Raw genomic sequence first — 16,652 nt, forward strand, 5'->3', positions numbered from 1 at the left:
ACAATGTTAAAGTGCTATGAAATCAAAAAGGCTACTGTAGAGAACAACTGTAAAAGAAACAGAAAACATAAACAGTAAACCTTGAACTTGTCTCTACCGCAACACAAAGTCTTTTCCGCAACACCTAAATTTCTTGCAGTAAACAGTAATATACATTTATTTTTAAAATGTTGTTCAAAGTACAGAATTACTAAACTGTATGGTAAGGACAACACAATAAATACTGACACAGAAAAGATTATATTTATCTTATATTTTTGGGATCTTGCGAGTGAAGTGGCCCAATCTGTCAGCAATGTGCTCATGTGCTAATTTTTGTTTCCACAGACACTAGACTTGTTTGTCTTTGATAAAATGCCATAATAAAAGCCTTTTTTTTCATTGTTGTGGTAAGGACTCAAAAGTGTGAGACAGGCACATTTAATTGAAGAAAATCATAAAAATTATCAATAAATAATACAAAAAAATTGAAGATGTTGTAAATTAATATGTATATTAAACAATTCTGTTTGAAATAATGTCAAATTGTAATTAAATTAGCTTATTTTACATATCTCAACGTTGTGACCAGAGTTGTGGAACATGAACAAATATGGTGTTTGGACTTATAAATGCTTCATAATTTTATATTAAATCACATTAATCATTAATTATATTTTTTGTCCAGGTGTGTAATGACACTGTGAATATATTTATAAAGCATCATATGACACATTTTAATATAAATCTAAAATTTCACTGCTGGGACTTAAAAGTGCCCGTAGTTGCAGAAACACCCTTATATGTAAATAAGAGGGTTGTTGTGTGAAAATGCTGTACTTACCTGTGTTATATTGTTCATTTAGAGGTAAGGTCAAAAGGTCTTATGATGAAATATTTTACTTTTGTTTTGAATGGCTTTTTTTTTTATATATAAGTACACCATTATTTACCTTCATGTCTGTGCTTTTTACATCCTGCAGGAAACACAACTTTGTTTTGTTTTATAAAGCAGATGGTATGAGTAGAAAAGTGTCATGACAAGAAAATAATTGACATTTTCTTGTGCACACATGACTGTACCAGATGCTTATGGCCAACAATTGCTCAGCTGTCATGTAATTTCATTTAAAGTTTGTGGGACCAAATCGAAGTATGCTGACAAGCGGCTGTCTTTGTTGAAACTTTTTAGGAAAAAATAGACAAAACTGTTTATAGAATCAGGGTTGGTGGTTTGTGAGTTGGTTGGTACCTAAACCTGAAGATGAATATTCATCTGACATTATTCACCTGCTATTCTCCTCTGATTGGGTTTTATTGTTCTGGTTTTAAAAATGAAAGGTAAATTGTCAGTTTTTCAAATGAACAAAATAAATAAATAAATAAAAATGCTGTGAAATGTTTATTTTGAACATCATCTTGGCATTTGCAAAAAAAAAAAAAAAAGTTGAGAACCATTAAAGGTTGCATTGCATTACATAAATCAGTCAAAAACATTCATATACTGTATAATATTACTTTATGATGACATGAAGATTCAGAAAAAGAAGAAATTCCAACACAGGGACTTTTTTTTTTTTCATTGGTACAATATAAGAACAATATTCTTAACATATTTAATAATAAAACTATCCAGAACATAAAATTGCTGTGGATACCCATTTATTTAATTTACATTAAATAAAACTGTAAAATGGCTTTTTACAAAAATATCAAAAAGCTTATTTTCTTCTTCAGTTTTACAGTAGTTATTGACAAATTCTGGCAGTTTGCAATGTACATACAATCCTGCTTAAAATAAGACAGTACAGGGCGCAACTGATCTGTTCAAACAAAACAGCTCATAATCGAATTAATTTAAACTTTGCGTTGAATAGAGATTGATCTGTAGAAGGCAGTAAGGTTGAGACTGATACCCTGTGTTCTTTAAACGGTGGTATTTTAACATTAGGGGGCAGCAGAACAGCTTTGTAAAGTGCCTTCCTGTTTCATTTTAAGCGGCAGCACTTGAGCAAGGTCTCTAACTCATGATAAATGCTATTTATAAACAGACAATGCAAGCATAAGAACTCCTGGATGGATCAAAGTATCAGTGGCCTGTGCACAAAAAGCTATCTTTGACTGTACTCATGCAAATTGGAACATGAAATAAGTTATGAGACTGACATTCCCTTTTAAACACACTTACACTTACATAGAAGAGGCGTAAAGACATACAACAACTAAAATTCAAATTCAATTCAAAAGTTTTTTTTTTTTTAAACAGTAAATCTTTAAGAGTTTTCACACATTATCTTTCATTAATTAAGAACATTTTAAATTGAATAAAAGTATTTCACATTAATTTACTTGAGAACATGAGAACAGGGCACCATAATGAACACACAAAACAGTCATATATACAATAAGATACAAAATGTCTTAAACCCAGTCTAGATACTGAGGCTATTGGTATTTAGCTGATAAATATGTAATGTTTTTATAAAGACAATGTGCTTTTATATTGTTACTACAGTACCTTTGTATGCGTGTGTGTGTAACTTTATGCGGGCATGACTCAGAAGAAGGTGGCAGTGTAATATAGAAGCACTCGGTATCCATAGTAAACTAAATCAACTAACTTTTTAAGTAAGATATAATTAAACAGTTTTAACTTTTTAAACAGTCTTCTAGTATCCCATGTTTCCAGCAAAGTGGTTAACAGGCTAAGATTTGGGGTTAATCCAACAACAAACCCTTGTTAAATTGGCAGTGTGAAGTGTATGCCCACTTTATTGCCTACAAACTACTGAGCATATAAATTAAATTGCCCAGCAAAATTCAATAATGTACGATTTTTTACCTTTTGAGGGCATTGGCAATTTCTTGGCAAGCAGAAAGCACCTCTTTAAATAATTATCATCTAAATCATTCTGGACTTTTCTCACAACAACCTCCGAAAAATTAAGAGCATAATTGAACTTTCATTTTAGAATGACGTTCTGTAGAAAACTGCATGGTAGTATTTTTATTGGTCATTATATATCACTACAAGCTTGGCCTTCTCACATGAGAAAGTTTAAAATGGGTACCTAATGCCAGCCGTAATGCCAGAAGTATGTAATTCATCATAAATGTCTTAATAAATATGTAAAATATCCCAAGACACCAAAAGTAAGGTTAGATTATAAATAGCTGCTGATGGAAAGTACCCCTCAGCAAATGCATTATTCATTGCTCCCATTAAAACCCTCTGTGTCTTAAAATCCGAACCCATAGTCACATGCAGGACTGATAGTAGAAATGTATTTCAGTTTGAAATAACAATAATGTGCGTTTAACTCCTTTAAACTGATAGTGTGCCCATTTTATATCATCTTCATGTTGAACTTTCGTGCCCCTCCTTGACCCCCACTGGCAGCGGGACCATCTACCTTTCTGAATGAATACTCAACTGAGAAATTGTTCTTGTGCTGACCTCGTCCTCGGCTCCACACAAATAAGAGAATGAAACAGAAAAGCACAACACCCAAAAACATGATGCAGCCCATTGCTGTGGACACCAGGATGGTCTTGAGATCCAATGTGAATTTTAGGAAGACACGTGTGTCGTTTAAGTTTGTGTCATTTAGATCTCCCACATAGTAGGTGCGATTGGCAGCCAAAGCACCATCCAGTGGCAATCCACTGACTGTTAGGGTGGCGAAGTAGGTATCGTTGCCGCCAGCATTGCTTGCTATGCAGATGTAGGTCCCGCTGTCTGTTACCTGGGCGTAACGGATCTCCAGCGTACCTTCAGGTAGGACAATCACTCGCCCAGTACTCTTGGTAGTGATACGTCGGCGCTGAGGTGAAATCCAAAAGATGACCGGAGTTGGGTCTCCTTCCGCTCGACATACAAAAGACACCACCTGGCCTTCACGTGCCGTCAGCTGTTGCAGTTTGCGGTTGCGAATTTTAGGCCGCTGACAGGTGAAATGGTCAAAGAGCGCAGAGTCCGAAAAGGTACTGAGTGCTTTTCCTTGCAGTTCCACGGGTGTGGCGCAAACAGGCGACTTTCCGTCAAAGTTGAGGGTCTTCCGGCGCTGCAGGATCCACAGTAGGCGGCAATCGCAGGACAGAGGGTTGCCATCTACACGCAACGTCTCCAGCGTGTTGACCGAGTGGAAGGATCCCTCCTCTAGGGTCACTAATCCATTGTTTGACAAGTTGAGCAATCGTATCTGTTGCAGACCTCCAAGACCATAGGGTTGCACTGATATCAGGTTTGTACCAACTAGGTGCAGTTCCTTCAAGCGGACAAGATCCCGCAAAGCCCAGGACTCAAGAACTGAGATGGGGTTGTAAGACAGATCGAGGCTTGCCAAGTGAATTAGGTTGCGAAGGGCTCCCGTAGGCACGGTGGAAATGTTGGTGTTGGTAATCGAGAGCCAAGAAAGGTTGAGACCTTGGAAGCTGTGTGGAGAGATGTACTCAAGGAAGGGCCAGTGGTCAATCTCAAGACCCCGCAGTCCACCAAGTTTACGAAAGTTCTGCTCTTCCAATGAAGCGATACTGAGGTAGCGTAATCGAAGAGTCACCAAGCCTCGAAGGTAGGAAAGAGACTGTCCAGTTATAGAGGTCAGATTGCACCTCTCGATGGTTAGCTCCCGGAGCCCCACCAGTCCTAGGAAAGCCTTGTTTGAAATGTACACCAGGTCATTATCACCAACCTCCAAATTGCGGAGGTTCTTCAAGTCCTGGAAGGTGAAGTCTAACAGGATGACCAGTTTATTCCCACTTAGGTCCAGAGTGGTGAGGTTGGTGAGATGTGAAAAGGCACCCATGGGCACGAGTTTAAGCTGGTTGGCTCGCAGACGCAACACTCTCAGGCTAAGCAAGCTAGAGAAGGCATTAGGCTCCAACACACTGATGAGATTCTCGCTCAAGTCTAGTTCCTCAAGTCTCGAGAGAGTCGCCAAGTCATTGTATTCCACCCAGCGCAAACTGTTGCCGCTCAGATCCAGCAGCCTTGTGTCAGTTGGGATGCCTCCAGGAATAGAGCCCAGGCGCTTGTTCTGGCACATCACGGCTCTCTGATGAGGGATACAGTCACAGCGCTGTGGGCAGCTTTGGCCATGTGTTAGGGATGCAGCGATTAGGAGCACAAACAGCCCCGGTAAGCTCAGGCGTGGACAACCCGCCATGCCCCTTCCTTACCTTACTGGGGCTGAATCACTGCACCTCACACCTAGAGAAAAAAAACACACAAAAAACAGGTATTGATTAACCACAACTTTGCAGCTCTCATCTATAACCACTTCTACAGCATTGTGAAGCTGTCCCGAATCAAATGATTACTTACAGTTTGTATGAGCATGACTACTTCTAATGTTTTAGAAAACATTGGCCAAAATAGTGCAGCTGGATAAAATATCTTTGTGAAGACAGCACATTTTCAGAGTAGCATGGATAAACAATCTTGAGATCAAGTTAGTGCCTGTAAAACTGCAATTTTAATTAATTTAATCCCCCTAAATAACACCATTGAAGGATAGTTTGGAACGACAAACTAATTTTCTTTTTTGGGTGAACTATTCTAAGACCTTTTCACACCAAGTTGAATGTTTGTCAGAAACTGAAAGTTGCACAACATTGCTTTGTGTTTACCAGGGTAACTGGGGTGTTTCTGCTTTTCTATAAGCACCACATACTATCGGAGAGTGAATTTGCATTTTCATTCATCCAGTTCTTTTTGCATGGATCTGAATAAACAAGCTGGATGATTATATTGCACCAAATGTTCATGAGCAACATTCGTCTTTGTGAGAACAGGCCTTTAAAACTGTAACATTAAGTCATTTAAAAAAAAAAAAGAAGAAGTGTTATTCAATGTTAAATGCAATGTAAAACAAACTTTCAGCGCCCAGCTTTTTTCACTGAAATGGTACTGACAAAAGGACATAAAAAACGCTTTAAAGGGATAGTTCACCCAAAAATGAAAATTCTGTCATTAATTACTCACCCTCATGTCGTTCCAAACCTGTAAGTTTTCAACGTATGCAACGTATGAATGCATATACATTGTTTATGTATGTGATACTCTCCAAAAAGGTGCTATAGGGTGACGCGGAGGAGACGAGTCTTAAAAACATGAGGGTGAGTAAATAATGACAGACTTTTCATTTTTGGGTGAAATATCCCTTTAATGTCATATACACTTTACACATGAACAAGCTGAAATCTCAGATGACTTAATGCCCTCTTTAAGATCACGATTTCTTTCTTTAAGTCAAGAAATAAATTAACAGTATCAAGCTTTGAGGTAGGCATGGCTTCAAAATGACTTAAGATCATGGTTGATTTATGTTAGTTAGCATTTTATCAAAAGACTGAAAAAAAAAAACCTTAGATAAAATATACATTAATGTTAACATGGTCTTTACCAATGTGCAATGGAAGGCATCCCAGTCTGTGCATTTTGACATGAACATTAAGGCCGACCCTGTTGCTACAGTTAAACATAATGAGACTTACCCATGGAACAGAAGATTTATAGTCCAGTCCCAGAGTATCAGGTTGTTATTGAAAAGTGACATTTCAAATGTACCCCAGCACAACCCTTCTTCTCCCTCCCCCATCATCTCTGGTAACCCAAACGCATGACCAGCCCCTAGTTCAAGCCCATATCAGTTGACACTATGAAGCTGTCCAATCAGCACAGACCACTACTTCAAACAATGAACGGAGTGCACAGGATCAGCGATAAGTCAATCAGCAGCGTGAGGTGAATAGGAAACTACACCTGACTATGACTCAGGTGTCAAAACTAGTGTCACAGGTCATTATGCCAGAAAATCATGAATACTAATAATAGGCAATGATTAATACCCTGCCACTTTTCTTTCCACCCCTACTGTCTCTCCCCCTCAAGAGATGTCAACAAAGAATATTTCAACTGCTTGTTAAATTTAATTGTTGACATAAATTTAAAAACATATTACCCCCTTAATGGGCTATTTTACACAGAAATGAATATATTTTTGTGTGCTAAAGTATGTCATAGGGTTTTGGAGCGACATGAGGGTGATTAAAATTGTCTCTAAAATACATTTAACTCCAAATTGAGCTTCCCCTGCATTGGAATGTAAATTGAGCTGACCTCGACCTAAAAGTTATCAGGAGTAAATGAGAGACACGGCTACCTCTTTGCTCTGTTGTTCACCTCAGCAAGGTAGCATGTCACCTGAGAATTACATAACAGCTGTTAGTCGATACATGAAGGGCAAATCAAGCAATTAGTTTTTATTTTCCAGTAACAGCTGTTGAGAGGCTGGTTAAACATAAAATATCAATATAAAATAAGATCAATGTTCTAAAAACAGATTGAGAAAAGAAAAAAACTCAACAAATCTACACTAGACACCAAAAGTACTTGGGCATTTTAATCACACTTACAAATGTGTGTAGTTTATGACAGTAACCGTGCTCCATATACGTGTACACACACATGTATATACTGTGTGTGTATATATATATATATATATATATATATATATATATATATATATATATAATCGTTTAAAACCTAACGGAGTGAAAAGGAAATAAAAAACATTCAACATTTTTGAAGCAGTGCTTGTTTTGAGTGTGAAAAACACTTAACTAGGTGGTGCTTGATGTTTCTGTCGAATCCGGGATATTGTTCTACATAAACAAGACCAGGTTTAATGATGAGAATGGAAAAAATAGCAGCATAAGCACAGACTGATATCGCACAAACATCAGAGAGAAAAGTCTATCTGGGTTGGAAAAAAAAGAACAAAAAAACTCTTAAACAGATGATACAGACCGGGAGCAATTAAGGCAGCCTAGTACCTTAATTAGAGAGAAAGCACATTAAAAGGAATAATGAACGTACACTAGAAAGGGGGGGAAAAAAACTCTAGGGCAGGTGCAAGAACTCATGGAGGGGGCCGTGAGCTGAAGGGAAGTGTGTGGAGGCGTCAACTTTCCCATACATCACCGCTGGATCTGCACTAGTTTAGTGCTGCTGATGGCACTCTTCAACTCACATCGATTTCAAATGCTGCCCACACATCTCTTTACATAACCGTACGTATCCTCCTCATTCTGTCTCCTGCTGCTCCACAAGCCCATCTATCATCTACAGCTCGGGGAAACCCGACAGAAGCCCGCGAGGAGACAGTCAGACAGGATGAAGTGGACCGAGGATGAGGAAGGGGCAAATGACGGATGCTCAGGGTGAATGTCGACTCCCTGGAGGTAACGTCTCAAAGGGAAATTGTACTTCACAGAGGCAACTGTAACCTTGGCCAAACAAAAACCGACAAGGGCATCGGCGTGTTGCTGGAGAACAGAAGCCATCTGAGATCAGGGACGTTCTCGGATTCAGCAGACGTTTGGGAGTTCAAGGAGATGACGAACAAGGAGCAGGGACTGCGAAATGCTGACTTTATACATGCTGACTGTGTGAAGAACAAACGATTATGTCTTTTTTTAAAGACTATAGAAGCCATTTTGAGAACCTTAAAGGGACACTTTTGACCAAAAATGACCAACTGAACAACTTCCAAACCTGAACAACTTTCATACATCTGAGGAACATAAAATTCTAAATTTTGAAAAAGTCTTAATGTGTTTATTTTTATTTATTTTTTGGTCCATACATTGAAAGTCAATGGGGTCCAAAGGTTTTAGTTTTGGACCACATTGATGTAAATGTAATTTTAAAAAACATTCTTCAAAATATCTTCTTTTACAGGTGCATCTCAATTAATTAGAATGTCATGGAAAAGTTCATTTATTTCAGTAATTCAACTCAAATTGTGAAACTCGTGTATTAAATTAATTCAATGCACACAGACTGAAGTAGTTTAAGTCTTTGGTTCTTTTAATTGTGATGATTTTGGCTCACATTTAACAAAAACCCACCAATTCACTATCTCAACAAATTAGAATATGGTGACATGCCAATCAGCTAATCAACTCAAAACACCTGCAAAGGTTTCCTGAGCCTTCAAAATGGTCTCTCAGTTTGGTTCACTAGGCTACACAATCATGGGGAAGACTGCTGATCTGACAGTTGTCCAGAAGACAATCATTGACACCCTTCACAAGGAGGGTAAGCCACAAACATTCATTTCCAAAGAAGCTGGCTGTTCACAGAGTGCTGTATCCAAGCATGTTAACAGAAAGTTGAGTGGAAGGAAAAAGTGTGGAAGAAAAAGATGCACAACCAATCGAGAGAACCGCAGCCTTACGAGGATTGTCAAGCAAAATCGATTCAAGAATTTGGGTGAACTTCATAAGGAATGGACTGAGGCTGGGGTCAAGGCATCAAGAGCCTCCACACACAGATGTGTCAAGGAATTTGGCTACAGTTGTCCTCTCCTGAACCACAGACAACGTCAGAGGCGTCTTACCTGGGCTAAGGAGAAGAAGAACTGGACTGTTGCCCAGTGGTCCAAAGTCCTCTTTTCAGATGAGAGCAAGTTTTGTATTTCATTTGGAAACCAAGGTCCTAGAGTCTGGAGGAAGGGTGGAGAAGCTCATAGCCCAAGTTGCTTGAAGTCCAGTGTTAAGTTTCCACAGTCTGTGATGATTTGGGGTGCAATGTCATCTGCTGGTGTTGGTCCATTGTGTTTTTTGAAAACCAAAGTCACTGCTGATTTCATTTTCCAGCAGGATTTGGCACCTGCCCACACTACCAAAAGCACCAAAAGTTGGTTAAATGACCATGGTGTTGGTGTGCTTGACTGGCCAGCAAACTCACCAGACCTGATCCCCATAGAGAATCAAGAGTCAAGGTATTGTCAAGAGGAAAATGAGAAACAAGAGACCAAAAAATGCAGATGAGCTAAAGGCCACTGTCAAAGAAACCTGGTCTTCCATACCACCTCAGCAGTGCCACAAACTGATCACCCCCATGCCGCGCCGAATTGAGGCAGTAATTAAAGCAAAAGGAGCCCCTACCAAGTATTGAGTACATATACAGTAAATGAACATACTTTCCAGAAGGCCAACAATTCACTAAAAATGTTTTTTTTATTGGTCTTATGAAGTATTCTAATTTGTTGAGATAGTGAATTGGTGAGTTTTTGTTAAATGTGAGCCAAAATCATCACAATTAAAAGAACCAAAGACTTAAACTACTTCAGTCTGTGTGCATTGAATTTATTTAATACACAAGTTTGACAATTTGACTTGAATTACTGAAATAAATCAACTTTTCCACGACATTCTAATTTATTGAGATGCACCTGTATGTTCCACTGAAGAAATAAAGTCATATAGGCTTGTAAACATAAACAAGACCAGATCGTAAAGTCATAAAGTAAGATCATAAAGTAATGAAATTTAACAGAAGCTGAAAATGTACACTCTAAATCATAAATAATTCAAATGTAATTTCATAAATTAATAAATCATAAAACATTTTACCAACAAATATACACTCGCTCACATCCTTCTCTCCACTCTCTGAAGCAGAAGTCTCTAAACTCATCCTTTCCAGTCATCCTATTACTTGTCTGCTTGATCCTATTCCATCTCATCTCCTTCAAGCCATTTCTCCTGCAGTTGTACCTACACTCACTCACATCGTTAACACATTCCTTCACACTGGAGTTTTTCCCTCAGCAATTAAACAGGCTCGTATAACCCCACTTCTTAAGAAACCCACTCTTAACCCAAATCTTTTAGGGAACTACAGACCAGTTTCCCTTCTAGCTTTCATTGCAAAAACACTTGAAAGAGTTGTGTTTAACCAAGTCTCTGCCTTTCTCACACAGAACAACCTCCTGGACAAACCAACCTGGCTTCAGAAGTGGACATTCAACCAAGACTGCCTTGCTCTCAGTTGTTGAAGCCCTAAGACTTGCAATAGCGGCTTTCAAGTCTTTGCTTATCTTGCTGGATCTGTCCACAGCTTTTGATGCGGTCAACCATCAGATCCTCCTGTCAACCCTATTGGGAAAGGGCACAATAATATTGTTTAAATAATAATAATAATAATAATAAAAATGACTGTGGGTGGTAATCCATCCTTGGCCTGGCTACGTCAATTCAAAGTAGCTTTGATTAGAGAAAACGACACCATGAAGACGATGCCAGCAGTGGTTGTCTGTTTACGTTTTCCTGACTTGATTGCCACATTTAGCTAGTACCAAGCCTATCTTTTGACCTAATTATCTAGTTCCCTCACCATAGTCATTCAACCAAGACTGCCTTGCTCTCAGTTGTTGAAGGCCTAAGACTTGCAATAGCGGCTTTCAAGTCTTTGCTTATCTTGCTGGATCTGTCCACAGCTTTTGATTTGGTCAACCATCAGATCCTCCTGTCAACCCTATTGGGAAAGGGCACTCCAGTGGTTTGAGTCTTCACTCTCAAACAGGTCCTTCAAGGTATCTTGAAGAGGTGAGGTATCCAAGTCACAACATCTAGCTACTGGGGTGCCTCAGGGCTCAGTTCTTGGACCACTTCTCTTCTCTGTCTACATGGCATCACTAGGTTCTGTCATTCAAAAACATGGCTTTTCATATCATTGCTATGCTGATGACACTCAACTCTATCTCTCATTCCATCCCAATGATCCGACAATAGCTGCTCGCATCTCAGCATGTCTAACAGACATTTCTTGCTGGATGAAGTACTATCACATTCAACTCAGCCTGGCTAAGACAGAACTTCTTGTGGTTTCAACAAACCCATCACTTCATCACAATTTCACCTTCCAGTTAGGCTCATCAACCATAACGCCTTCAAAAACAGCCAGAAACCTTGGAGTTGTAACTGATGATAACCTGAATTTCTCAGACCACATTGCTAAAACTGCTCGGTCCTGCAGATTTGCTTTATACAACATTAGGAAGATCAGGCCCTTTCTTCCGGGAACATGCAACACAACTCCTTGTTCAAGCTCTTGTTCTGTCCAGGCTGGACTATCGCAATGCTCTCTCGGTAGGTCTTCCAGCCAGTTCCATCAAACCTCTACAATTTATCCAAAATGCCGCTGCAAGATTAATCTTTAATGAGCCGAAAAGAACGCACATCACACCTATGTTCATCAATTTGCACTGGCTACAAATAGCTGCTCCCATAAAATTCAAGGCATGAATGTTTGCCTACAAAACCACCACTGGCTCTGCACCCCTTTACCTAAATACACTACTTCAGACCTATGTGCCCTCTAGAAGCTTGCGTTCTGCAAGTGAACGACGCATTAATGTACCATCCCAAAGAGGCACAAAATCACTTTCACTAACTTTTTAATTAACCGATCCCTCCTGGTGGAATGACCTGCCCAACTCAATCCGAGTCCTTAGCCATCTTCAAGAAATGGCTAAAAACACATCTCTTCCATCTTTATTTGACCCTCTAACTCTAGCACTCTCTGTTATAATTCTGTTTTATCTATCTATCTTCTTTGTATTTATTAGTCTTCTTTGTATCTATCTGACTCTCTAACACTAGCTTTCTTTTTTATTCTATCTACTCGTTTTCTTTATAAAAAAAAGCATCTGCTAAATAACTAAATGTAAATGTAAATGTAGATCAAAATCGCGATATGGATTAGTGTGATTATTAAATGACAAAGGCTGTGTACTGCCTGTTTTTAAATTACGTCAGCTATACTGTAATATATTATACTAACTATATATATATATATATATATATATATATATATATATATAATTTTTACAGTGAAATATTATAACAAAAATATTTCTTATTTGTTTAATAATTTTATTCAATAACAGTAATTACATTTTAATAAAAAATACTTAATTTTTTTACTTTTACAACAGTAATATTTCTTGTTTAATATTTTATTCAATAACAGTTATTGATTTTATTTTAAAGTTTATTTTTATTTTACAGCAAAATATTACAATGATAATGTTTATTTTGTTTCATTTTATTTAATATTTTATTCACAAATTTTTATTTTACACTAAAATATTACAGTTTTATTTATTATTAATATTTTATTCAGGAATAATAATAATACTATTTTATTGTCATAGTGATATACAAATCACAAAGTTTGGGGTAAATCACCTTGCAATTATAAGGTTCTATATGACTTTTGTTTTGTCAAATTTGAGTTATTCACATGTTCTTATTCTACATTATGTGACTTATTTACTTATGTGATTTATTGTAAGTTGTGTACATTTTTGGACTTTTTATTTTTTTTAAACAAACAAACAAACAAAAAGGTTCTATCTAAAAAGTATATGGAATGCAAAAACTTTTAAACTTATCTTAAAACCACTCAGAATGCCGATAGAAATGTATAATTTAAAGGTGGTGAAATAACAATTGCAAATTTTGTCAGTAAAATCACAATTATGATTTTTCCTCATATTGTGAAGCCCTACTTCTAGTTCTAGTTCTCTCGCACATTAACCGGTTTTGGACTTGAAACATTTGAAGGATTTGAACATGAAAATCATATCACCTTTAATAAAAGAAGGTTAAAAACATTCATGAAGCTTCACCTGATCTGGTTCATGAACAGGCATGCTAATCAGCTAAAAGCTAATGAGCGATGACATGCTATTGTAGAAGCGGCGCAGGACAATCAGACACAACTCTTGAGGGGATAGAGTGTCAATTGTGTTTCAGGGAAGAAAGAAAATGGCTGAGCGCAGCCTGGGAACATGACTTGTTTAACATGCATATTTGATACAGGTGAGAACAGAAAGGTCCTCTATGCTAGCAACAATTGGCATTGCTCAGTTTCCTGATGCGATGAATTATTCAGATTATCATGGTCCATGAACATGACCTACTATCACAAAGAGGCTGACCACGGCTCTCTGATGGACCAACTCCAACAAGAATAGTGATGTAGAGTATTGAACATTCGCTCTTTTATTGGCTCATAATCCTGTGAATAAATTGACTGATGCTCTACTTGTCAGCTGCTTGGCACGGCGCTTAATGCTGGTTTTATCTTTGCTCAGAGAGTCAGGTTGGATGGCCTGATCCTTGGCTCCGGCTATGGTGAGGGAACTAGATAATTAGGTCAAAAGATAGGCTTGGTACTAGCTAAATGTGGCAATCAAGTCAGGAAAACGTAAACAGACAACCACTGCTGGCATCGTCTTCATGGTGTCGTTTTCTCTAATCAAAGCTACTTTGAATTGACGTAGCCAGGCCAAGGATGGATTACCACCCACAGTCATTTTTATTATTATTATTATTATTATTATTATTTAAACAATATTATTAGTATTAAGGTATACATATTTCAAATAGCTTAAATATCTTTAAATATTTTATATATTTTTCGGATTCCATATTTTAAGGCCACAAAGACGACTTTTGCATATGTGGTTTGTGTGGGTTGTAAATGTCATTCAATTCTTTTTTTTTTTTTTTAAGTATGCGATGAACGCCAAAATGCCTTGACCTTGAAAAAACATCCAACTTTCGAGGAAGAAGCCATTTGGTTTCATTACTAGATCAACAAACGCTATTTACAGCCAATTTCCATCGACATATGGAGAGCACAGTTTCTCCACAGGATGTTGATAATGACATTGAAAACAATGGCTGTTGGCCAAAAAAGTCACACAAATTTGACTGAGGAGAGAAACCAATGACGTAAGGCTTACCGTGCTCACAGTTTTGTCTGACTCACAGCCCCTCAGGCCATGTCTGACTCATTTACACAATTATAATTGAAAGTCTTCAATATGCAGCAGTACTAAAGTTCAACTTTGAGATGGAGTCTAATGATTTTGTCATTAAAGGGCCATTTGCCTGTACCGAACAGCAATTAAATTAGCCTTTATCACAATCTGCAAGCATATTTATTTTGCTGTTCATATTAAAAGGTCAGGTTTAAAAACATTCATTTAGGATTTTTGTTGCATGGATCTTTTTTGTTGCAGAATTCAGAATTCGAGATACATTTAGAATTACGAGATCTAAACTCAGAATTCTGAGGGGGAAAATTATTGTGAGATATAAAGTTTATATCTTGCAATTCAGACTTGAAATTGTGAGATATTAGACATTAACTTGCAATTATTAGAAAAAGTCAGGATTGTGAAATGTCACAGTTAACATTTTTTACTTCATGGAAAAAAAAAAGAATCACAAGATGTAAACTCTAAATAAAATCTAAATTGAGAGATTTAAACTTAGAATTACAAGATGTAAACAAAGAAAAAATCTATATCTAACAATTCTGATTCCCCCCCCCCCCCCCTGATAATTGAGTTTATATCTCGTAATTTTGAGTTTATATTTTGCAAATCTGTTTATATTACAATTTCGTCAGAATTGCAAGAAAAAAATTCTAAATTGTGCATTAAAAATATTTTATTTAGTGCTGTCAAACGATTAATCATGATTAATCGCATCCAAAATAAAAGCTTTTGTTTACATAATATGTGTGTGTACTGTGTATATTTATTATGTATATATAAATACACACACATACAGTATATATTTTGAAAATATGTACATGTATTTACGTTTATATTTAAATTCATATAATTTATATTATATATAAATATATTTAATATATAAACAACATATTTTTCTTAAATGTATACATGCATGTGTGTGTATTTATATATACATAATAAATATAAACAGTACACACATATTATATATTTTATTTTGGATGCGATTAATCGCAATTAATCGTTTGACAGCACTAATTATATTTCTACTTCATGGCATAAATGGACTTGCATAGAATAATTTAATAATACTGATTGATTCAAAAACATTGATTCATTCAGGACTGCAACACAACAACTTTCTTTATGAGTGAATCACTGAATCATTCACTAAAACCATTTCCTTGAACACTGATTTATTTAGTTACTAAACAAGTCGTTGAATCATTGAATCACTCAGTGGATTCATTCAAAAACACAATCACGTTAATTTCATTACGGAACAGAATACAACTGTGGTGCATTGCTTGGAGATGTGCGAATATTGATTCTTCTGTGGCTTCATGTGGAATTATTTTAATTGTAAAAACAGGTGACGTAATAGGAATGATTTTGTCTAAAATGTAAGGTACTAATGTCTTGGATTTATTTTTAACTATTGTACCACTCCAGCAAGTCGAACTGTTGTTCAAATATTGCTTAATTTATACCTGTTATCAAAGAAAACATTGAATATACTAAGGTTTTCCAAAACTCACCAAGTCACTGGATGAAGTAGCTCAGATTACAATGATGGTGGATGTCATACGCCATTATGGCATGACTCATCAGATTTAACATCAAGTGACATCCCGGAGAGCTCAAATTTTGAAGCATCTCCGGATTTATTCTCTCGAGCAAATAAAATAATTAGTGCCTATGGTATCATCTTTAAAATGTCAAAATGCACACCTCACAATATTTTTCACCAAATATAAATGACCTTCCACTGCTTCGGTATTTCACAAGATCGGTTCCCCTTGTAGTTACTCAGCGGCTAATGAGATCCACTGGGTAGTCCAGGTCCTTGCAGCACTGCAGTCAGCATGCATGTGGACAGGGCAATAGTAAAGTAGGTCAGCCATGTACGGCACCCCTGGCATTTGGGCACAGCCAGCAGTACCCGTAAATTAACATCCTCTCTGTAAGCCCCTCCAAATTGAGACATGGCACTGACAGGAGTGCTGCCAGTCACTGGATCCTCAGAGCTGAGGAAATAAATTAAGAGGA

At 37.1% G+C, this 16,652-nt stretch overlaps 1 protein-coding gene across 3 annotated transcripts in view; it reads right to left on the reverse strand.

Annotated features, from left to right (window-relative positions):
• Positions 1-1,508: 1,508 nt before the first annotated feature.
• Positions 1,509-16,652, reverse strand: part of lingo3a (leucine rich repeat and Ig domain containing 3a) — a 46,363-nt gene continuing 31,219 nt past the window's right edge. For all 3 annotated transcript variants that reach the window (XM_058761053.1, XM_058761052.1, XM_058761051.1), the window contains one exon: positions 1,509-5,188. In XM_058761053.1, coding sequence (XP_058617036.1) covers positions 3,327-5,144 — 1,818 coding nt within the window. In that variant the 5' untranslated portion in view covers positions 5,145-5,188 and the 3' untranslated portion in view covers positions 1,509-3,326. The remainder of the gene's footprint in view (positions 5,189-16,652) is intronic.

The sequence above is a fragment of the Onychostoma macrolepis genome, chromosome 22 (assembly GCF_012432095.1).
Source record: "Onychostoma macrolepis isolate SWU-2019 chromosome 22, ASM1243209v1, whole genome shotgun sequence".
Classification (NCBI taxonomy): domain Eukaryota; kingdom Metazoa; phylum Chordata; class Actinopteri; order Cypriniformes; family Cyprinidae; genus Onychostoma; species Onychostoma macrolepis.